Source organism: Protopterus annectens, chromosome 8.part0, assembly GCF_019279795.1.
Source record: "Protopterus annectens isolate FY-2018-M chromosome 8.part0, PAN1.0, whole genome shotgun sequence".
NCBI classification, from domain to species: domain Eukaryota; kingdom Metazoa; phylum Chordata; order Ceratodontiformes; family Protopteridae; genus Protopterus; species Protopterus annectens.
Window position 1 is genome coordinate 578,778,976 of NC_056741.1, and position 24,702 is coordinate 578,803,677.

General features: G+C 37.4%; 1 protein-coding gene across 1 annotated transcript in view; it reads left to right on the plus strand.

The window, feature by feature from the left end:
- Positions 1-21,283: 21,283 nt before the first annotated feature.
- DCST2 (DC-STAMP domain containing 2) overlaps positions 21,284-24,702 on the plus strand; it is a 568,171-nt gene continuing 564,752 nt past the window's right edge. Inside the window, exon 1 of the mRNA XM_044079285.1 lies at positions 21,284-21,654. Coding sequence (XP_043935220.1) covers positions 21,360-21,654 — 295 coding nt within the window. The 5' untranslated portion in view covers positions 21,284-21,359. The remainder of the gene's footprint in view (positions 21,655-24,702) is intronic.

Sequence of the window (24,702 nt, forward strand, 5' to 3'; positions counted from 1 at the left end):
TGGGTTATGTTCTCATTGTACTGCATTTTATATCAGGACGACTAGCCGGGTTCTCTGTGCCAGGATTAAAAAGCACTACTATTGCATAAAAAAGAAGGATGGTAGAAATGAGTTTTTTAAACACACTTTGAAGTGGCCTAACTATAACAAGTTCTTGTTTTCAGTTCTGGAACAGGAAACACTCTGTATAAGGGGTGGGGATTTTAAGATAGTGTTAGAATAAAAAGAAGCACTGTGGCAGATTAGGTTAACCTCTGACTAAGCACCAGGGTTGAATGATGTAGTCAACATCAAATGTTTTTTAAAGAACCACAGGGTTCACTTGAAGAAATAGTTTTTAACAGAAGTGTATGTCTTTAATAGTTGAGTTTGTGATGTCACTTAATTGTGGGATGAAGAAGTACTTTCTATTGGCTCACAGATATTTTTAAACTGAAAGTTTTTTACCGTTGAATGTATTGTTTTTTGATGAAGTCTAATGATGAAAGCGGAAAATAAATTGTTGTCTATGCTAAAATTAGTGCCTCTTGTTCTCTTTCCTTATTTGTTGAGTTACCCCCCTGCTTCATCATCATCCCTTTTTACTTTGAATTGTAGCTTTTTGCTCATTATGTATAAGGGCCTTAACTGTGTAGCTCTAAAATATCCCTTCAAATCAGGTAATATTTGATTCCTGCCCTCTTCCCTTCCCAAATAAAATCTTTCAACTCTTTATTACTTACTATCCACAATCTCCTCTAGTTGATAAAAACATGCCTGACCTGGTTAGGTTATAAAACTAAGGGACTAAAAAGCATTTTTACTGCTTGTATCTTGCTATCCATATCCTCAGGCAAGAGCTTCCATTTTCTTCAGTTTTGTATTATCTTTTGTTTAGTCTCTTCCCACATATCTTTAGCTGCCATAACCAAATCCTTTATAATCCATACTCCTAAATGCTTCATTTTATCATGTCCCCATAAATATGGGTATTGCTGGACTAATTCATGTGTGGGTACATGGTTTATAGCTATAGCCTTTGTATTATCTTCATTCATTTTATATCCAGAAAAAATAAGAACTGTCTCAGAATATTCAACAACATTGAGATGCCCTTTTCTGCTTCCATCAGGTACAAAATAATATCATCTGCAAACAAAGCCAACTTATTTTGAACACAATACCAATTTTATCCTTGAATTTCTGAGTCCCTTATTTTCTTTGCCAATGGTTCTAAATATAACACATATAACAAAGGTGAAAGATGACAGCCCTGCCTGGTTCCTCTGTTCAGATACAACCTATCAGAGAGGAACCCTCCCACTTTGATTTTTGTCTCTGATCCCTTATATATCATGCTGATTAACCTTTTTTATTGTATCAGGAAATGCAAATACATCTATTGCCCTATACATAAAATCTCAGCTTACTCTGTCAAATGCTTTCTCTGCAGTAAGATCCACCAATAATAGCAGTATTTTCCTGCATTCTGCTTCCCTCTGCATCATCATTGTTCTATTAATGTTGCCAAATGTTTTCCTCCCCTCCAAAAAAACACATTGGTCCATATCTATCAATTTTGGCATCACCTTTGCCATTTGTTTAGTCACTATAGACATAAACACTTTATAGTCATGGTTTAAAATTGAAATGGGCCTATATAAATCTAGATTAGATTGTCTTTACTGTCTTTAAGTATTACAGCCATCACATTTTTTTTCCAGGATGTTGGTGTCTCCTCTCCTTTTTAAAATACTGTTAAACAAAACCTTCCAGATCATTATCACTTTCATCCCACCTAGCTTCCAAACTTTCACTGGAATACCACCCTATACCTGGAGACTTTCCTACAAATTGGTTACAAGTCACTATTGTTATCTCATCTACTCCCATCTCAGCTGTTAGTTGCTGAGCATCATCTACTTCTAATCTTGGCGTAATTAAGTATTTCATAAATATTTCCATTTCTGCTTTTTCTTGATTTCCTCACTTCTCTGCATTATATAACATTTCATACAATTTCTAAAATATTTCTAATACCTCTATAGGATCACTGGTTATTTTTCTTTTTATAGGCTTCCTATGGTTGGCAACAGCCATTTCTACTTTCTGTTGCCTAAGTTGTTGTACCAAAAGCTTTTGTGTTCTAGAGTTAGTATGAAAAAAAACAGTTGCTTAACAGCAATCTTTCTAAGCTCATGAGTATTACCCAGATACTCCCTTATTTTCTCTTTAGTACTCTACAATTTCACCTCTTCTTGTTCTGTGAGATTTTCCATATTCTGCAATGCTTTAAACCTTTGTTAGCATCTTTAAATAATTCTTATTACTAATTAACTAGATCTGTTTTTCTTTTATTCCTACCCACTTTCATTTTATCCCATTCAGTAGCTATTACTTCTAGAGTATTTTCTATCTTCCCTAATAACTCCTAAATAATTTCCACTACCCATTCCTTAAATTTCTCTCCTTTTAACAGTAGGCGGGGCATTATCCTGCATTTTGAATTTAGTAATTATCGGTGCATGATTTGAAACAATTATTGGATGTGTATCAAAGTTTTCAAATGAATGAATGTGTTCCTGTGGAATATAATTTTTGGCAAGTTTAGCCCAGTTAATGTACCTTGGGAAATAATATGTAAATTCTCTCTGAGGTTCTGCTGCTGAATTCACATCTTTCACACCAAATATTTTCATAAATTTCTTCAGAAATCTACCTTCTTTTATTATGTTTTCCCTTATAGCCACCCCACAGATACAGCCTTATTGATACAAAACAAATTCCAGTCCCCACCTATAAGTAATATTCCCTCCTGAAAGCTGATTATTTCTCCCAAAATTTTTCATCTCCATAATAGCAGTTTTAGGTGGAATATAAATACATGCCAGTGGCCCCTTACTGCTACAAGTCTGTCATTCTTATCTTTTTTCCCACTACTATCACTGCTGGATCTTCTCTAGTAATTAATATAAGTACTCATCTTTTCCTTTGTCCCTGATGGTCTGCAGAACATCCATCCTGAAACCTTTTCTTTATCAAAATCATTTGCTCAGTTCTTCCCAAATGTGACAATATTAGCACTGCTATTTGTGTTTTGCATTTCTTAATATATTTAAATATTCTTTCATTTTTGTCTATACCTGTGACACCATTCACATTCCAAGATAATGTGGAAAGTGTTGCCATTATTGTAAGAAGTCATTCCCACCTATTATATATGACAGCTTTTACCAATGTTTATTTTCAGCTTTTGTGATACATATAGCCGTTAATGTTTGACAGGTTAATCCTTCATACAGTTTTTCTTATCATGTACATTAGAACCTATGTTATGTTTTATAAGACTTTTTATTTTAATAAAAACACTTAAAAACATAACTCACCCCCAGAACACCCCTATAATCTGTTAACTTAAAACAAACACACATAACTATATACATCTTCAAATAATGAAGTTTAACCTTTCTAATAGGAATATTTGTACCAAATAGACAGCTACTAACACAGTCCATAATTAACCTGTAATTGAAGTTATATGCTGTGATTCATGTTATTGCCTGTGCTTCTTTCTACGCTAATTGATGTCCATTCTTTTTTTATTTTTATTCCCCTAGACATGAAAGCTAGTTGCATACTTTCAGAAGTCATTAACTTTTAGCCTTGAAGAAACCAGTGTTCTGCTTTTTATTGCCCTATTTTTTTTAATTTCTCCAAGTCTTTTGGGTTTCTAATACCATGATGGGAATGGACCCCATTCCTAAGTCAAAGTATGATTAAAGTTCATGAAATTACTATTGTTTCAATCTTTGATGTCAGCTAGAAGTGCTCTTCTCAGCACCCACAATGAATCCTATGGATCACCAGGATACTGTTGGTATTCACTTCAGCGCCACTATTCCTGTGGTTGTTTTTTGAGATAATTCTGATAACTGGCAGGGACAGGGCTTTTTCTGCATTATCATCAGAAGACAATTAATTTTACTTTGAGGAGAGTATTTCCTTGGATTCTGCTACTGAGAAGTTTTCTTTTTCTGAGCCTGTCTCCAGAATAAATTAAATATTCTTGTGGAAGTAAATAGATGTTTCATCCTTTCTGAGGAGTTACTATGACATAATACAAGTGATTATGCCACATTCTACTTCCATTCCTCCTTTTATGCCAGTCTTGTATGATGTGTTTTCTTCTGCCCTGCAACAACCCTGGTAGTCAATCTTCTGTCCCCAGAAAGGCAAATAGGCCTTATAACATTTTTCAGTGTAACAAGTATTTGTTTACTCACCTCAGGTATGATTCATCAGATATTTCTATTTCATCTCCTCCTAATCAAGGTCTGGTCAGTACTAATCCTTTGTCTTCAGACAATGATGGTAAAGCATTTGACAGCTTTAGAAAGTGAGTTTCCTATTCTTCAACACTAGTCTTTAGGATCCTGAATTACCAGGCACATATGTTTAAGTATTTGTTGATTTTTGTGACAGTTTGAGAAAATTTTCTTCCAATTTACCTTCAGAAGGTAGGCTTTTTCTGAATCCTATTATTACTACCATTTCTCAGGTGTCTAAACATTCTTTTAAGCGTGTGTATGATTGTGCTGATTCTGTGTCCAGGGCTACACATACTGTTATTGAGATATGTCAATTTGCCTAGTTCCATAATCAAAGGTTTTCAGCATATGTAAAATTTGAGATTCATACCTCTCAACCTGGAAACATCAAAAATCTGGAGAAAAGTAGGTACAACTGGCCCAAAATATGGATGCTGATTATCATAACATTTGCATGCATAATTATGTAGCTCTGCCCACTCTCGTGGAGTTGTGGGATACCAACATTCAAATGCAAATTGAAGAGTGGACAAAATATTAAACAACACAAAATATAACCAGAACAATAGTGATTTATTTATATTAGCATTTGAACTTGTATCAAAGTTTGAACTTGTATAAAACTAAAAGATCTGGCAAAACACACAAAGCCAAACCTATCTGAGTTATTTCCATTTATAAGGCACTAAAGTTGTTATGAACCAGCTCAACCTTTACTAGAAAAATGAACTACAACCCAAGCTGAGTTACTATGCTCGAGTACCACAGATATTTTCCATGTATACACAGATAAATGGAGTAAAGTAAAATTTACAACAATGAGATATCTTGTGCAAGTTGGAGATTATGTGTTTATGTGTTTATATATATATATATATATATATATATATATATATATATATATATATGTGCGTGTGTGTGTGTGTGTGTGTGTGTATGTGTGTGTGTGTGTGTGTGTGTGTGTGTGTGTGTGTGTGTGTGTGTGTGTGTGTGTGTGTGTGTGTGTGTGTATGTGTGTGTGTAATATATACATCTCTCTCTCTCTCTATATATATATATATATATATATATGTATATATGAAATACTTAGACGTATGTCATGAGAGATAAGGTAAGAATAGCTCAGAAATAGACATGTTACTTCTGATTTCCAGACGTATTACAATTAGCAGCAATCAGAGTTGCTAAAGTGGAACCTGTGTGTTGAGAGACAGCCTTACAAGACTATCTGCAAATATATAGAGCTGAGTATATTTTTCTGTATTATTCTGTATTATAGAGCTAAATTGTTACTTAGATATCTGTTGTCTTACTGTTCTGCAAATATACAGAGATCAGTATATATTTTTTGGTTTTATAATTTGCACTCTGATTCCTCACATCTCTGTTGAAACTGTCTCCCCCACTCTCATTTTGGTTTCTATAGCTTGTGTTAGGTTCCCTTAATTTGACCTGTTAATAGCAGCAGTCTGCATTTAAAGTGGAACCTGTGTGTTGAGAGACAGCCTTACAAGACTATCTGCAAATATATAGAGCTGAGTATATTTTTCTGTATTACTCTGTATTATAGAGCTAAATTGTTGCTTAGATATCTGTTGTCTTACTGTTCTGCAAATATACAGAGATCAGTATATATTTTTTTGGTTTTATAATTTGCACACTGATTCCTCACATCTCTGTTGAAACTTTTCCCCACTCCCACCTCCCTGTTCTTGGTTGTAGTTTAAATTTGGGGGCTTTTGCAGTGCCTGCCCCACTGTAGATTTGATCTAGGACACTCCCCCAGTCCCATCTCTTTACCGCATTATACCTAATAAACCCTTTCTGCACTTGCTTTTAGTCCTTTTTAATTTAATTACATTTTTTCAAACTGTGTGTGGACTAATATTGCTACATACTCAAGTGTGCCAGATTGCACTGCATGTGAATTGTTTTTACTACTGTTTTTGCTACCTTTCTGAAAAAAAATGTAAGCCTGTTTCCTACCTTTCCTGTAATTAGTGTTCCAGATACAGATTTGCTGTATCCAGGACTATTTGTAAGATTCTGAGCCCCACAAGCCTTTCTGTGTTGGAGGGAAGCCTTCTAGCTTATCAGTGGGAATGGTAAGCACTAGGTAATCTGTCTACCACATAAGGAGTGGTTCTGGCCCAGAATTTGTAGTTATTGGCCGTTTGGGCGGTCTTCCATCTCTCTCAACTTTCTGATTTGAAGGCCTGCATTTGCACTTGTTTCTGTCCTGTAACTCCTGGGCCCATCTCATTTGCTCACTCAAAAAAAAAATGTATCTGCCTTTACTGTATTTGTGTTTCTTCCTACTTTATTTTGCTTTTGCGTTATCTTAAAAGTACTCAATTGTATTTATTACTGCTTGGTGTAACTCATTCTAAGCCTTTTAGTTTAAGCACTTGGGCTTCAGACCAGTTGTTTTACATTAAGAAGGTTTGTGGTCTGCACTGTAGTGGCAGAACAGGTAGCTTACATCCTTCTAAGTTGGGAACTGCTGATTGAGGTTTCAGTGTCTGTTATTCTAAAAGTGTATTAATTCTGATTTAAGCACTTGGGCTTCAGGCCAGTTATTTTACATTAAAAGGGTTCGTGGTCTGCACTCTTGTGGGAGGAGAGGCTGGACTCTGCCCTTCTGAGCTGGGAATTTCTGATTAAAGGCTTATAGTGCCTGCATAGTTAAACTGCTTCATACTGAAATTGGTACGCCTTGTTTGCTGTAGCATAGACTAGATCCAGGCCTGCTGAATCTAGCTTTGTTTGTATAAGTTGAGCACTAATCCAGGCATTCTTTAAAGTATTCAATTGTATTTATTACTGCTTGGTAGTAACTTGATTAAAGTGTAGTTATCATTCTAAGTCTTTTGGATTAAGCACTTGGGCTTTAGACCAGTTGTTTTACATTAGGAAGGTTTGTGGCCTGCACTGTGGTGGCAGGACAGGTAGCTTACATCCTTCTAAGTTGGGAACTGCTGATTGAGGGCTCTGTGTCTGTTATTCTAAAAGTATATTAATTCTGGTTTAAGCACTTGGGCTTCAGGCCAGTTGTTTACATTAAGAAGGTTTGTGGTCTGCATTGTAGTGGCAGAACAGGTAGCTTACATCCTTCTAAGTTGGGAACTGCTGATTGAGGGCTCAGTGTCTGATATTCTAAAAGTGTATTAATTCTGGTTTAAGCACTTGGGCTTCAGGCCAGTTATTTTACATTAAAAGGGTTCGTGGTCTGCACTCTTGTGGGAGGAGAGGCTGGACTCTGCCCTTCTGAGCTGGGAATTTCTGGTTAAAGGCTTATAGTGGCTGCATATTTGAACTGCTTCTTACTGAAATTGGTACACCTTGTTTGCTGTAGCATAGACTAAGTCCAGGCCTGCTGAATCTAGCTTTGTTTGTATAACTTGAGCACTAATCCAGGCATTCTTTAAAGTATTCAATTGTATTTATTACTGCTTGGTAGTAACTTGATTAAAGTGTAGCTATCATTCTAAGTCTTTTGGGTTAAGCACTTGGGCTTCAGACCAGTTGTTTTACATTAGGAAGGTTTGTGGCCTGCACTGTGGTGGCAGGACAGGTAGCTTACATCCTTCTAAGTTGGGAACTGCTGATTGAGGGCTCAGTGTCTGTTATTCTAAAAGTGTACTAGTTCTGGTTTAAGCACTTGGGCTTCAGGCCAGTTATTTTACATTAAGAAGGTTCGTGGTCTGCACTCTTGTGGGAGGAGAGGCTGGACTCTGCCCTTCTGAGCTGGGAATTTCTGGTTAAAGGCTTATAGTGCCTGCATATTTGAACTGTTTCTTACTGAAATTGGTACACCTTGTTTGCTGTAGCATAGACTAGATCCAGGCCTGCTGAATCTAGCTTTGTTTGTATGCTTGTTGTTTGTTTGCTTGTTATTTCCCTGAAATGCTAATTCCACCTAAAACGCGGCTTTTCAGCGCTTCTGTGGATCCCTAGTGATATCTGCATTGCTTACTGTACTTATTTCCTTGTTTCACTTGAAAAAAAGTCACTGTTTGTCGTTTTTGCATTTAAGTTACCTGTAACACATTGCATTTAAGATACCTGGCACTTGCTCACTAAAGCAATTATATAAGTCAGCACTAAATAATTAAAAGCACTACACCCTCACAAACTCCCCTTGAGTACCTTGTTCCCCATTGGCCCTTTTTTTCAATTATAAAGGAATTCCCAATACTATTCTAGCATGTCCAAAGGTCAGTTGTCAATCTCCTCTCCGTCCAGCTGGTGAATCTGGGAATCTTGAGGCAATGTTACAACTGCCTCATGTACACAGACAACCCTCTCCTCCTCCCAACAAATTCCAACACATGTGAGAGATGCAACCATATAGCCATACTGGAGGCTAAGCTCTCTCAACTCAGTACTGGCGAAACCAGTCAGGAGGAGAAGGAAACCACACTCACTACAATTCCAGTCTCACATAGACCTACCACAACAGCAAACCAAACACATAAACACACAAAAACATACTCGGAGGCTCTAAATAAAAATCTGCCTAAGCAGCAGAGACCTCCAAAGCAGACACCCAAGCAACTGCCCCCAAAACAAAACACGTGCAACACATAGCTCACAAAGCCAGTGTGCCGAACAGTCACAGCCCTTAAGGCTAAAGAACACACCTGATACACTTGTAATAGGTGACTCTATTGTCAGGCACACTGACGTCCCACTCACCAGGCTGAACAAGGAGAAGGTCACGGTGAGCTGCCTGTTGGGCGCTAGGATCCGCCACATAACACAAGCACTCAGGTCACTCCAAGGCAAGTACAAATATGACTCAGTCATTGTCCATGCTGGTGTGAATGACCTGAGACGTACCTCCCTGGACTACATGAAAAGAGACATAGAGGAGCTCTCTGAGCATGTAGCCCAGGCCGGTATGACCCTGACCTTGAGTAGCATCTTACCCTCACCAAAAATGATGCCACAATATGAAGACAAGATGATCAATTTCAACAATTGGCTTAAGTATTGGTGTCATTCAAAGGGGATCAATGCCTGTCAGCCTGGGATGACATGCTCGACAAGCCACGATGCTTCGCTAGGGACGGCTTGCACCTGTCACCCTTGGGCTTTCGGATATTGGCAAAGGCTCTTGCTACCCCCATAGCGCCTTTTTTAGGCAAGGCTCAAAAGACAAACCCACCTCCATAGGTATCACAAGGGATAAGAAACTAAGAGTAATGCTACTCAACGCCAGAAGTCTAAACCTCAAGATGCATGCACTCGAAACTCTCCTTAGCATGGAGAACATTGATATCTGTGCAGTAACAGAAACCTGGTTCAAGGCTCCCGAGAGCATCCCAGCACTACCAGGTTATACCTCATACCATGCTTTTCGGCCCCAAAACTTGGACCGAACCACAAAAGGAAGGGGAGTATCAATATTCGTCAAAGATACCCACACCTCCAGGTTGGTGGCAGAGCACAAAGCATCAGAGACTATCCATGTGCAACTAACAGTGGGTAAAACTGCCTTCCAGTTTATAGCCTGCTACAGACCACCCTCCCAAACCCAGGAACCCCACTCGGCCTTCCTGAGAACACTGGAAAATATGAAGGTCTCTCCAAACACCATTATATTGGGTGACTTCAACTACCCAAACATAGACTGGGAGCATTACTCTAGCTCCAACACCCTAGCCCAAAGGTTCCTAGAATTTATAAACTCAAATGCTATGGAACAACTTGTTACCACTCCCACAAGAGGAGAAAACATACTGGACCTGATCGTCACCAACATGGGGACTCTATGCTCCAGACCAGAAGTGTATCCCTCACTGGTAAGATCAGACCATAAACTAATCTTACTGGATATTCACATCCCAACTCCACCCCCTGCCCTGAAAACCACAGTGAAAAACTTCTCTAAAGCAAATTTCACACTCCTCAAAACCGAGGTGGAATCCTTCAAACCCCCCAGGCCTGTGGAAAATATGGCCCAGACCGCATAATCCTTTATAAATGCATTCTATGAACACCTTCAGGAATGCATGGATCATGCAATCCCAAATAAAACCAAGACCCAATCCTCCAATGGCAGATGTCCTGTCTGGTGCACCCCAGCCATAAACAAACTATACAATAGAAGGAGGAAGCTACTACATGATAGAGCAAAATCCCAAAAAGGGAAGGCATCTCTGATCAGTATTAGCAAAAAACTACGGGCACTCATAAAATCGTCTAAGGCCAACTTCGAGAGAAAAATTGCACAGGACACTAAGGATAATCACAAGGCTTTCTTTAGTTATGTTAGGAACCTGGGTGGGAATTCCCAGATATGCTCAGAATTAGTCCAAAATGACAAAAAATACACCGAACCCACAGACATTGCCAACATCCTAGCTGACAAGTTCAGCGCAAACTTCTCCCCCCCCTCCTCACCAAAAGGGCAAATATCTATCCCAGCAGAGTGCTGCCCCCCTGACATCCCAGATGCTCAGGTAAGAGCTGCCCTCTCCAAAGCAAAAAAAACAGCATCAATGGGACCAGACGGTGTCCCGGGCTGCGTCCTACATGAACTCCAAGAAGAGCTAAACCCAAACATAAAACTACTGTTCAGTCTCAGCCTTACTACAGGATATGTACCCAAAGAGTGGCGTACAGCAACAGTGGTCCCTCTCCACAAAGGTGGTGCCTCAACAGATCCTAGAAACTATCACCCCATAAGCCTGACTAGCTTGGTCTGCAAAGCTATGGAAAGGATCATCATGGACCTCATAAATAAAGATATTGGGGACCTACAGACACTGGATCCTACCCAGTCCGGCTTTGTTAAGGGCAGATCCTGCCTCTTAAACCTGGTTGATTTCTTTGAAACAGTCACCAAGGCCATTGACGAGGGGAAGGTGGTCCACACAGCCTACCTGGACCTCACAAAAGCCTTCGATACAATACCCCACTCGGGCATTATAGATAAGCTCACCAGCTTAAATATAAACCCCTATGTCACTAGATGGGTTGCAAACTGGCTCAAGGACAGAACCCACATGGTTAGAATTGCTGGAGCCATGTCAGACTCCAAACCAGTTACAAGTGGCGTCCCACAAGGCTCAGTCCTGGGACCTCTCTTGTTCGGTATATATTTCTCGGGTACAGGCCAACACGGAAGGACTGTGGCTGACCAAGTTCGCAGATGACTGCAAACTGGGCACCATAATCGACTCTCCAGCCGACACAAGCATCCTCCAAAAGGGCCTCATAGAAACAGACAACTGGTGCCAGAGCCATGGCCTCAAGCTAAACGCCAAAAAGTGTATAGTCATCCTCTTTGGCAAAAACAAAGTGCCCACAAATTACCACATAGGTGGTAATCCATTAAGTACAGAAGAAGTAATTATGGACCTGGGGACCCAAGTTGATAGCAATCTCTCATTTGACAACCACGTGGCCAAAGTGGTTAGAAAAACATTTTATATTGCCCACCTAATCATGAAGGGATTCACATCTAGATCAGGGGAGGTCATCGTGCCTCTTTACTCATCCCTCATCAGGCCCATAATTGAGTACACTGCCCCTTTTGGGATGTACCTTATCAGACACCTGCAGCAACTGGAAAGACCCCAAAAGTACCTCTCCAAGAGGATCAAAGGGCTCAAACAGATGCCATATGCTGCCCGGTTAAAGAAACTCCAGCTCTACTCAGTGGCATACCGCCTGCAGAGGCGATCTGTGCCTGACGTATAGAGCCATGTCCAACCTGGAATTAATAGACATGCTGCACCTCAGAAAATCCAAATCCCATCGAGCTACGAGCTCGAGAGACTTGAACCTCGGCACTGAAATACATAGGACATGCTGGAGGGACAGATTCATAACCCAGAGGCTCCCTTCACTCTGGAATAAAATCCCAGTCCAGGTTAGGCAGAGTCCCTCATTGACTCTCTTCAAGAGGAATCTTGATGAGTGGATGGGAGATCGTAGGTTTACCCCGGGTATCACTTCTGTGTCACTGTTAGACAGAGGCACAGTATACTAACCTCGAAAAAGGGCATAGCAAAATTCATTTAAAATGGGTGGCGAAAGCCAAACACACTCTGGCTAGGCTTATAAATGCCCTAGGGCAGATAGCCTAGTATGAACCTATGAACCTATTATAATTGTCAGTGGTGACTGTAGTAGTATCATTTTTAGTTTAGACTACTGTTCTGTGAAGTTCATCTCTCTGCTGCTGCTGCATTTAACCTGCTGCTAGGTATTTACCAGCCATATAGCAAGCAACACATTGGTCATTCAGAGCAATACTAAAGGGCACAAGTGTCACTTTTGATTTTGGTATTCTGTTGTTGTACAGCTGAGAAAGACTCTGTTAAGCAAAAATCACTACAGATCAGAGTTAATTATCTGCAGTCCATCAGCACATTAAATAGCATTGCAAATGGAACCCCTATAGTGACCAAAAAGAAATGCCAGTTTGTTAAAAAAAAAAAAAGTAAAGCTAGAAGAATTTGAAACGCATTCAAAATTCAAGATATTTTCCATAGCTGTAAACAGCAAAGGACAATGATCACTTTATTAAAATAAATAAAATCATACCTTTCAACTATACTGATTTTTGCAGAATGTCCAGATTTTTGCCTCATATTTTTGGTCCATTTTTCATAAAATTGTGATTTTCCTGCAAATTTTTGGCAACTCATTAAAGACTGAAGTTAGAAAATAATGACAGACATTTGAGTTTTAGACTTCATACCCTTCAGAAAATGCATGCAATGCAAAACCTGTTATACTAGCATCTGTTTAAGTGTGTAAGAGCAATATTTAAAAATGGTCCCTATTTTGGGGCCTTTTTCTCACTTTTATGTATGGCTTTGTCCAGATTTCTTGCTCTAAGAGGTTGAGAGGTATGAATAAAATCCACAAACATTGCAGTAATCAAACTATTGCAGTAGGCCAAGCATGGCAAACATATTCCCTCATCTCCTTCCCGCGGCATACTTATGTATACCAGTTTTCCTTATTTGTACAGTAAATGAGGTAATGCTCTAACTGGCACTGTCACCTGATTTGCAAAAATGGTTTACCACCCACAGATTGATTTTTCTCTCTTTTGCTGTCTCTCTCTCTCTCTCCCTTTATCACTCTGGTAGCTCCTTTCCTTCCACTGCACAACATCCAAAACAGCTTTTCTATGGACAGTTCTCTTCAGACAGCATTGTTTAGATTTGTTGGGGGAATCTGTGAATACTTGAATTTCTTACATCCATATTTCATATAAATCTTTATGGAATACTTTCACCTGGACTGTGACTCCAGAAAATAAATACAAAAAAATAAAACTATTACCTCACCAGCAACCAGAAGAGAGGTACACTGAAAATGTATGGAAGTCCTGATACACTACAACCAAATGGTCCTTCTCTGTACATTGGTAATGACCTAGACTCAGAACTTAATTAAATATGAAAAGCCTGAGATGCTGTTGATCACTGACCACAGAATCAGAACTCAGGAACTCCATCAACCAGCCACATCAAATGACTATCACTGGAAAAGAAATTTAATGAACTAGAAGTACATAGCCCTTTCCTAGACGTTTTCATGCAACTCTGTTTCTAGCTTCCCAGCAAGCTACCATGCTAAGTGCTTCTACACCCTTTTACTGTCTAACTGCACAAAAATAATTTTCCGTATTCTGTATTTGCTTTTTTGGGTGAAGTACCTAGCTGGGCACAGGAAGAGCAGTGAAGTTCTATGTCAGCAGAACATTATCCATGCATCCGTTAATACTGCATTACATTCGTACCATCTAAGCAGAGGTTGGTAAGAGCAGTCAATAACAGAGCAGTAGTCCACGTCATCACATTGATGTGACGTCCTCTTCTTTGGTTGGCTGCCACAAGTCGTAGGTGGACTGCAGCAGTAAACTACTTTTCTTTTTTTTTAAAGCTCTCTACAAGTCTCTGAAAAGAACTAAAGCAGTCAGTCACTGTCTTGCAATGCTGACTTCTGTGGTAACTGCAAATTATAAATAAAAAAATTGGGAATTGAAGGGGCCACTTGGGAATTTGTGGCACCCCACTAATTTTGCCCTCAAAACCATTAAATACCGAGGAATTTGGTAAGGTTGAGAGGTATGCTGAGATTTCAAATTCTCCTTTGTATAGGGAGGTTTTGTAGTTTGATGAATTAAGTAAATTGACCCAGAGCGTTACTCAGATTTTCCAGACCCCTTTTTCAAAGTCCTTCAAATCCCCCTTGACTTTTTTTTTTTGAAAAACTAAACAAACTAATTCAAGCTAATAATACATCACAGTTCACCTGGTAGAAGCCGAATCCTTTAATAAATAATACAATAATGACATGAGCGCTTTCGTCTGCAAAAATACAAACTTCATCAGATAAAATCCCACTAATACTGAAAACATTATATAGAAATGTTTGTCCAATAAGGTTTTACATTCAATAAATCAATTAATCAATTTAAAATCTTTAAAAGGCAGTATGTATCAAGTGTCAAGTTAATACACCAAAACCAAGAAGCCTGAAAAAGGCTAAAAATACATCTAGTTAAAAACACCATTTATATGATATAAGAATTGCATGTAACTAAATCTTAGTTGCTTAAATATACTAAAGACATTTTTAATTAATAATTCTATGTTAAAAAAAAAAAAAATATATATATATATATATATATATATATATATATATATATATATATATAAATATATAAACATTGTGTTTGTGTTTTCTAAAAGGAACCTGTACAATTTCAAACTATATTGGCCTTGCCTACTAAAATGGGTTTAATGTTAATATATTCATTTAAACCGGGAAAAATGTTTGACTTTAATCTCAATTGCCATCTTATCTCCTTCTGCAACAAAATATTCTTAGGATCTCCCCCTCTAATTTCCACATCCACTGTATCAATAATTCCAAATTTGAATGATGGAGTAGAATGACAAGAGATGGTGTGTTTGAATAAGGCACTTGTTTCTTTTTTAATTTTTATGTCATTTCTATGTTCATAAATCCTTTCTTTTAAATGACGCTCTGTTTTGCCCACATATAAACATGGGCAATGACAACAAGTTGCCAAATACACTACCATGGAGGTGTAACAATTGCCCCTACAGAATTTTACTACACTACCCAGACCATTATTCAAGGAAATACTATTTAAAGTATTGATAAAAGAACACTGGGCACATCGGCCACATGGGTGGGTACCCCTGGTGTTCCTAAAAGAGTGGTCCCTTCCTTCCAATGTTCTCTTAAAGTTGTTCCCCACTCGGTGAATAAAAGTGGGTTTATGTCCTACAATTCCTATTATTTCAGTATTTGTCTTGAGTATAGACCAATTTTCTTGTAAAATCCTCTTAAAATTCAAAGAAAAATTGTTATGTTGGATAGAACAGGATCTTGAAAATTCTTTAGATCTAACTTCTGATGTATCTTTGATGGAATTGGGGTGCCCAAGTAAAGGTTTAAAATGGGTATCCCATCCCTGATAGACATCTGTCAATATCTCAACAACTAGCTCTCTAGGATAACCCCTTTCACAAAACATTTTGCCCAAGGTAAAAAATTCTTGTGTAAGGTCCTCAAAATTAGATGTCATCCTCGCCACTCTGACAGCTTGACCTTTTACAATACTTTTTTTCTGAAAATAAGGATGTTGGCTGTCAAAGTGGAGATAACTATTACACCAAGTTGGTTTTCTGTATACTTGGGATTTGAAACCAGTAGGAGTTTTAGTAAGTGTAATATCCAAGTAATTAATGAATTCCCTGTTAGCTTCATAGGTAAAGGACAAAAAAGAGGTAGATTCATTGATATGAAACATGAATTGGTCGAACTCTTCCTGGGTCCCTTCCCAAATAACAAAAATATCATCCAGAAATCTGAAGTAGGCTTTTATTTTAGCAAAGAATGTACTCTCAAAAATGTACTGGGTTTCCCATTCTAATAAAACCAAGTTAGCATAAATGGGGGCGCAAGCCTTATAGCAACTCCACTTATTTGTTTATAAAAAACACCCTCAAAAATGATGAAATTGTTATCCAAAACAATTTCCATTAATTCTAATAATAAACATTTCCTATCCAGTGTTAATTCTGAATATTTGTGAATGCTTGCCTCAAAAAATTCAAAACCGTCCTTCCTTGGGATACATGAAAATAAGTCTTTCACGTCAATGGTTATGAAAAGACTCTCTTTGGCCCATAAATCATTGTTGATTCTTCCCAAAAAATCCCATGAGTCCTTAATAAGATGTTTGTGCTGGTTAACTATTTTATTAAAATTTTGATCAATAAAAACGGCTAGAGGATTAGTCTTGGAACCACGGGCGGAAACTATAGGTCTAAATGGGGGTTGATCAATATTCTTATGAATTTTTGGTATCCCAAAGAAACCAGGAATAATAGGATGAAGTTGACGAAGAAAATGGTAGGTAGTTTGGTTGATACGCTGTTCAACTAGATATTCCTCGAGAAGAAAATCTATTCTATTGTAAGCCGTCTGTATCTCATTGTAAGAAACCAAACAATATGTATCATCCTGTGTCAAAATATTTTTTAAGGCATTTTTGTAGTCAGTTTGTTTGAAAATTACCAATCCTCCACCTTTGTCAGGTTCCATGAAACGTAGATTTTTATTATGTTTTAAATCCTCTAATAAGTTGGCTTCATCTAATTTTAGGTTATAATTCTGCCAAAAACCATTGGTGTTTTTACCATATTTTTCATATATTTCTCTAGTAACTACGTTCTCAAAAGTATTTAGAAGTGGATGGAGGGGGGATTGTATTCACTCCTTCTAGTAATAACATGGTTGTCACTGTTCCCCGTAAACTTTTCTGGAACCCCTTTGTTGTGTATGATTGTAAGGTTTAACTTCCTGAGGAACAGTTTTAGATCTATTAAAATTTGAGCGAAATCTCCTTTGAAACTTTTTACAAATTTGAATCCTTTAGAAAACAAGTTAAAATGAGTTTTTTCCAATTTCACATCAGTATAATTGTATATTTTGTATCCGTGGTATTCGGAGACTATTCCATTGGGATGTATAGTTATAGCATCTATCTCTCCCTGTTCCCCCTGTAATTCCAATCCTGGTTTTTTAAATGAGCATCTGAATTGGGGACATTCTGATGTTTGTTGGCTAGGCGTTCTGACCTCCGTGGACCTAAAGAAACTTCTTCATTCGGTCCCTGAAAGGAATCCAATTCATCCAAAGAACGTGAATGTGTAACAAAGGTATCCCTAGTGTAATTTCTATCTTCGAATGTAACCCTTTCATTTCTCATATCATGTCTATTACTAGGGTGTAACATATCTGTTCTCCTATTGTGCCCCTCCCTGTGTCCAGTTTGAACAGATTGAGTGTTAAAAATAGGTTGGGGGTAGCTTTTCCCAGTCTCATATTGTCCCTTGTCCCTAAAGAACTTTTTCTGTTTCCTTTCAAATACTTTATCAACTTTAACATCAATTCTTTTTATAATTCTTTCAAAAAATTCTTGGTATTGATCAAACAGTAAATCATTAATAATTATTTGATGCAAGTTGTTAACTTCTGTCAATAAACTGTTCAAATGTACTTCATTATATTTTGTTAACTTTAATACCAAAGAAAAACCACATTCATCAAAAAAACCCTGAAATTCTTTAATAATGTTGTCAGTATAAGAAATACCAAAAGGATATTTATAAAAACGAAGCCCCTGAGGGACTATCTTATTTAAACACAAGTGTAGGTAGTTATTCTCAATTTGTAAACATTTTAACTTGTATAAAGATTTTTCAAACTTGTAAATAGCATCTCTGAGACTTAAGACAAAGTTTTCATCTCCATTGGAAGGTTTTCTTGCAACAATGTAGTTCCCCTTGCTAGGATTATTGAGAAAAACAAATTTCTTTTCCAGGATACTTTTGTAAGAAGTTTTGCGAATGGAATCAGCCCCTGTATCAGTTTGTAAGGCACAGGGGACTGAACCGTTGTTTACACAGTTTTTGGATGAAAAAGAAACAGTACCTTTAGTGTTCGTAGATCGTGGAAACCCACGAGAATCTCCTGCATCTAAAAAGGAGTGGTGTTGAGTATTGTCCTGTATCGTTGGAGCGCCAATTTTCGTGTTTCTTCTCCTAGGCTGGTCCTCACCTGCTGTACTCGTTCCTTCCCCAAGATCTCCATTCACGGAAGTGGGAGATGAGGTCACAGGTAGTTTCTGACCCGTGGAGGATTGACTACGAATGGCAACGGCTCCCTCTGGTGGTTCTTTCTGGGTAAACAGGTCAATTAATTTGGTTAAATCTCCTCGGAGAGAAGACAATTCTTCTCTCAAACGGAAAACTTCATTTTGAGTCTGAATCAGCGTAACACTGGAATCTAACACATTGTCAGCTCCCAAAAGAGTGGAATCGTTAGGTGACTGGTTCATCGTGAAAAACAGTCAATGCAAGTCACTGCCACACTATTGTAAATATAGTGGGATAATGATAAAATAAATTAATTGCTAGTTTTTCTTTTTTCAAAACTAAAAATAGTCACTCGAAGAGAGTCCAAACCAGGTGGCTCTGTGAGGTGAACAAACCAAAAAACAAACGCCACAAAACCAGAAAATAGATCAAGACTAATAATACATCACAGCTCACCTGGTAGAAGCCGAATCCTTTAATAAATAATACAATAATGACATGAGCGCTTTCATCTGCAAAAATACAAACTTCATCAGATAAAATCCCACTAATACTGAAAACATTATATAGAAATGTTTGTCCAATAAGGTTTTACATTCAATAAATCAATTAATCAATTTAAAATCTTTAAAAGGCAGTATGTATCAAGTGTCAAGTTAATACACCAAAACCAAGAAGCCTGAAAAAGGCTAAAAATACATCTAGTTAAAAACACCATTTATATGATATAAGAATTGTCCTTTTCAGAGACCTGCCCCATTCTCCGAACCAAACAGAATTTTTTCTTCAAGTCCTTCAACAGATGCTTTCTTTGAGGGCATAGAAGTAGTGCCTAAAAGCCAGAAATGAGATGAGAGGGATTATATTCCAGAATGTTTCTGGTATCAAAAAAATATACATCCTGGAGACTGTTTCTCAGCTGGTCCTTTCTCAACTTATTTGTGAAAGTACCAAAATTAAAGATGTTGCTCCTACGAAGTCAGTTACCTCTGATTCTCTTTCTAGGTTTCATTGTAACTTTAGACTTAAAGATGCTTATAATCCTATAATCACATTCCATTTACCACAGAATTTAAAGCTTTGCTCAGATTTTCTGTGTCTGTGTCACATTATCAATTCTCTGCATTACCCTTTGAATATCTACAGCTCCAAGGCTGTATAGAAAATGTCTAGATTATGTGATAGCCTACTGCAGACTGCAGGATATTCATATACTTCCTTACTTAGATTACTTACATCATTTTGCAGTCTTTTTCCAGGTGTCAGGATTACTTTTCGTGGATTACAAACCTCCTTCTCAACCTGGTCTTTCAGATCAACAGTCAAAAATCCTCCTTAATTCCATCTCACAAAATTGTGTTTATAGAATGCCTTTTAGATGCTTCTCTGTAAAAGGAATTCCTAACCCAAGACAGTGTAGACCTGCATATAGAAATATTCATGAGTTTCCCAAATTAGTCTCAGACTTCAGAATTCTTGAGTTCATGGCATCTATGATTCTCATGATTCCTCTTGCCAAGTTGAACATGAAAAGAAACCAACATTTTTTTAAAACGATGTAGACCCAATATTCTCACCAACTGTAATTTCCATTCCCAGTCTAGTGTTTGTAAAGAAAGAACTACTTTGGAGGAGACAACAGATCTTGTTGAATCCAGGTCTCCCACTTTCTGTTCCAACCCTAGCTCAATCTGTCACAACAGACCCTTCAGATTTTGCTTGAGGGGGCTATTTTAATGTGGTAAAAGTGCAATATTTTTGGGACAAAAGGAAAAGCCAAAGCACATAAATGTCAAGTAGATGTTAGTTGTGATCCATGCTATAGAACCTCTTCGCCATCTGTACTCTCTGGGACCTTTGCAAGTGGCAGGATAGCTATGGTGGCTTGGGAGGTCACATTGAAGCACTGTTTAACTCTCCAACCTTCCTACATTCCTTAAGAGCAAAATGTTGTGGCAGACAAGCTGAGCAGTACCAGGATAGAGCCACACGAATGGAAACTGAATGAAGGGTTCTTCCAGGAATTGAATCGGTTGTGGGAAACACTTCAAACACATCTGTTTTCCTCCGTTCAAAACAGACATCTAGATGGATTTTGTATCAGGACTCCTTGCAGACATATCTGGAAAACAGATGCATTTTCATCCCTTTGGATCGAAATGTTCCTGCATGCATTTCCATCCTTTCCAATGATAATGCAATCATTTATTTTCTTTTTGAATAGGCAGATCTTTGGTCTTCTAGAGCTTTGCCCGAGTTGCAGTTTGATGAAATAATTCTTAACTGTGATTTTGACTTGGCAGATAACCCACAGCTATCTGTCTTTATGCAGACTTTGGTATATTAATACCACTGATTGATAGGCTTTTGAAGACAACAGTGATCATGTAATCTTACTTCCAAAAGAAACAACTGAAAATACAATTTTCTCATCAGTCTTAACTGAAATCAGAATTATTAATGGCCCATTCTGAGATATGTTTTTATCTTTCTTTTTCTTACTAGACAATTAATAGCTGCTATTACATATTAGGAATCTCATGTTATTTTTTTTCCTTTGGATGTGAAATAATGGGTACAACTGGTTTGAATTATATGCAATTAGTCCTGAATGGTGAATAGTAGTAAAATACATTTTGTACAATATTATTTCCTTGTTTTGAATGTAGTCTTCTCCCACATTTGAGAATGATTGAAGATGGTATTATTTTTTTACCGCCCAATTGATTTCTTTCCTTACCCACAGGTGTCTCAGTTTCATTAATTGAGCCTTGGCTTAACTTCCTCTCATATGCACTTTGTAGGAAACAAGAGGCTGGAAGATCATTTAAAAGACTGTTTTTATCCTGTGAAGAACTGATGTTGCTTCTTATACCACTGTAGGATGGAAGAGCCAGCCAACAATCATAACATCAGCCATGAGCAGCAGAGGAAAAAGAAGAGAATAAAGTTGGACAAGGACAATATTTTCAAGAAATTTCTGCGTAGCCTTGGAGCATTTATCTTCGGCCTCACCATTAGTACCATCTATGGTGCCCTGGTGCTTTTTGTTCATGGATATGACCTGTGGTATTGTGTGGTGGCTACGATCAGCATTGCCTTCTTTGTAGGTCTTGGGATGGGATTTTCATCGAAGGTCCGCATCAGTGTCTTTCTCATGCTACCTTACTTTTTCACAAGTAAGTCTTATCAGTCTTTGAATAAAGAGAAGCAAATTATCAGTGTCAGCTGAACTTGGTGAAACCTTATCATTAGGTTAAATAAGTGGCATGCAGATGTCGCCAGGAAGAGTCATATCTAAAACTTGTTTTTATGCCTCTCTAGGTCATCGCAATTTCATCAAAAGAAATTCTACTGTAGTAAATAAATCAGTTTCATTATTTTTAATGCTTTTTGTTAAAAAGTGTTATTTGTTTTATCTTTTAATTGAGCTGCCTGGGCTTTGATCCTTTTGATATGAATTCCTAGAACTTCCGCTAACAGCCAGCTTGACAGCCTGTGAAAATAGGTGAAGTCTGATACCTATAAACATATATTGTTTTAGATTAGATTATTAATATTAAATTATCATTTTTCTAGACTGATGTGGACATCAATAAGAATATGAAGGTAAGCCAAGCTCAGTGGTGTAGAGGGATAAAACCCAAACAATTACCCAGGGCATCCAAGTTTAAGCAATAACTTGGGTGCTGGAAAAGATGGTTGTGGGAGGGTGGAAGTGAGTGGTAGTTAGTGTTCAGTACTGACTCACCTATTCTTAGGGAGAGGGTAGTTAGATTGCCACATTACCTATATTTAATGGTTGCAGGTGCACAATTTATAGCACCATTTTGGAGTCATGTTCTTTTCTTTACCAAGCCAGTGATGGTAAGCATCATTAAGCATGCTGAAGGGTGTCCATGCATAAAAAGGAGGCATTTCAAGTTCCTGCAGTGATGCAAACAATCATATCAGCCATTAAGATGTGGGCACAGGTTATTCAGAAATGCTTATGAGTCACTTCCAGGAGACTGACATACACTTATGGGGGCACAAGGTAGCTCTCTTGCCTGAAGACAATTAGAAACCTCCCTTAAGTGAAGGAGGCTTGGTTTGGGAGGTGAAGCTAGACCCTCATGCTGCTGGATAGTGGATAGTGATCTTTCCTGTATGCTGGCCAAAACATTGAATTGGGGCAGGACACCAACAACTTTAATGCCTGTTGGCATGCCACTCAACCTCTTAGCAGAAGAATTCAGGACAAAGCCAAAACTAATAGGGGGAGACCCAAAATCATGGACAGATTTTAAACTTTGCTCTTATAAACTTGAAAAAGCTGATAGAATAACAGGTTTTGCATTATCATGCATTTTCAGAATATGAAATCTTCAACTCAAATGTTATTATTTAAAAACTTCAATCCTTGCCAGAAAACCACAAACTTTATGGGGAACAGACAAAAATCTGAGGTAAAAATCTAGGTATTCTGTGACATTCTGGACAGTTGAGAGGTATGTCTGTTGGGTGATGGCTCACTCTTGACAATACTGGAGACTGTCCCTGGGGAACGAATAGCATCAAGACCATTCTCAAGGAGCAGATGGTCAGTAGGCATGGCAGCAGAAAAAAATTTAAAAATATATAATAATTTTATTTATTTATATATATATATATATATATATATATATATATATATATATATATATAAAATTATATGTAACATAAGACAGATTTCATTAAGATTTTATTGTAAGTGTATGCAACTAAATCATACTAATAAAGTAGCTACATTGATTAACTAAACAGTGAAACAAAGTGGATTATACAAATATAAAAATAAAATTATCAAACATGGCAGCAGCTTCATTCTCCAAGACTCAAAGTGCTAGTCCTCGAAGTAAGACTGAATGTACAAAAATGAGGACTTACTGTGCCCATGATCACTGTGTCACAGTCTATTACCTTGTCCTCAAGGTACAGCAGTCACAGAACTAGTACAAATAAGTAGCAGAAGAGTGGGGGTACAAGAGGACAGCCCCCCTAAACTTTTAAAGGATAACAGCAATTGTCAACATTTGCTGTCCTTTTTGTTTTCATGATTCCTGGAGTCACAATTACAGGTTTTGGAATTTCAGTAGGAATCCACATGCATCTAAGAATAATATACAGTATCAAGATGGGGTCACAGATAATAAACATGTTATGTGTTTCAGACATGGATATTAAGAAATTCACCTTGAGAGTAAAAGTTGTAAAGTGAGCCTTAACATAAATGTTGAGAACACATAACAAGCCAAGGTGTACTGTATGAATGGAGAGACCCGATCATTATTCTTAGTAGTACATAGAGCTTTACCTGCTACCATGTACTATAAAACTAGAGGAAAATAGGTGAAGTAGCACTAAGTGTGTTACACCTTTGAAAACTGTAACACACTTATACTTACTGTTGCTTCTCAGTGGACTGCACAAAACTGTTTAAATCTCTCATTCAGATATTTTCTTGAAAAAGTCAGAATGAAGTATTTAAACAGCTTCTGGTGCTCTTCTGTGGTAGCCCTTGACAGCTGATAATGGTCTAATGCGAGATTGGAGATTAATAACAGTGTGTGTGTGGGGGTGGGGGCGGTGCTTAACAAAACCTTGTCAAGCACTTTTCAGACTTCTGAAAGGAATTTAAAAAGTCTGTCCTTTCCCTTTTTTTGAGTGTAATTTCAATGCTCCATGCAGTACTGTAACTTATATTTTTATCATGGATCTGCTGTAGCTTCTTGACACATCAGAACTCGTATCAAAATTACTTGTCAAAGATATGTCACAAATGACAGCTTGAGTGCAGAGAACAATCAAAGGCATTTCACAGTCATTTACTCCACTGATCATCAAACAATTTAACAGAGTAAATGGCACATATATACTGTATATCTATATATCTATATATATATATATATATACATATATATATATATATATATATATATATATATATATATATATATATATATATATGTATATATATATATATATATATATATATATATATATGTGTGTGTATATATATATATATATATATATATATATATATATATATATATATATATATATATAGAATACATGTGAAATATTGACCAAGGATGTAGGCAGTAAAACTGACCACAAAGGGTCAAAACAGAAACATGTGAATACACAACAAACATACCAACTCAGAAAATGCACTCCAGTGGAGAAAGGTACTGGCTTTATTAATA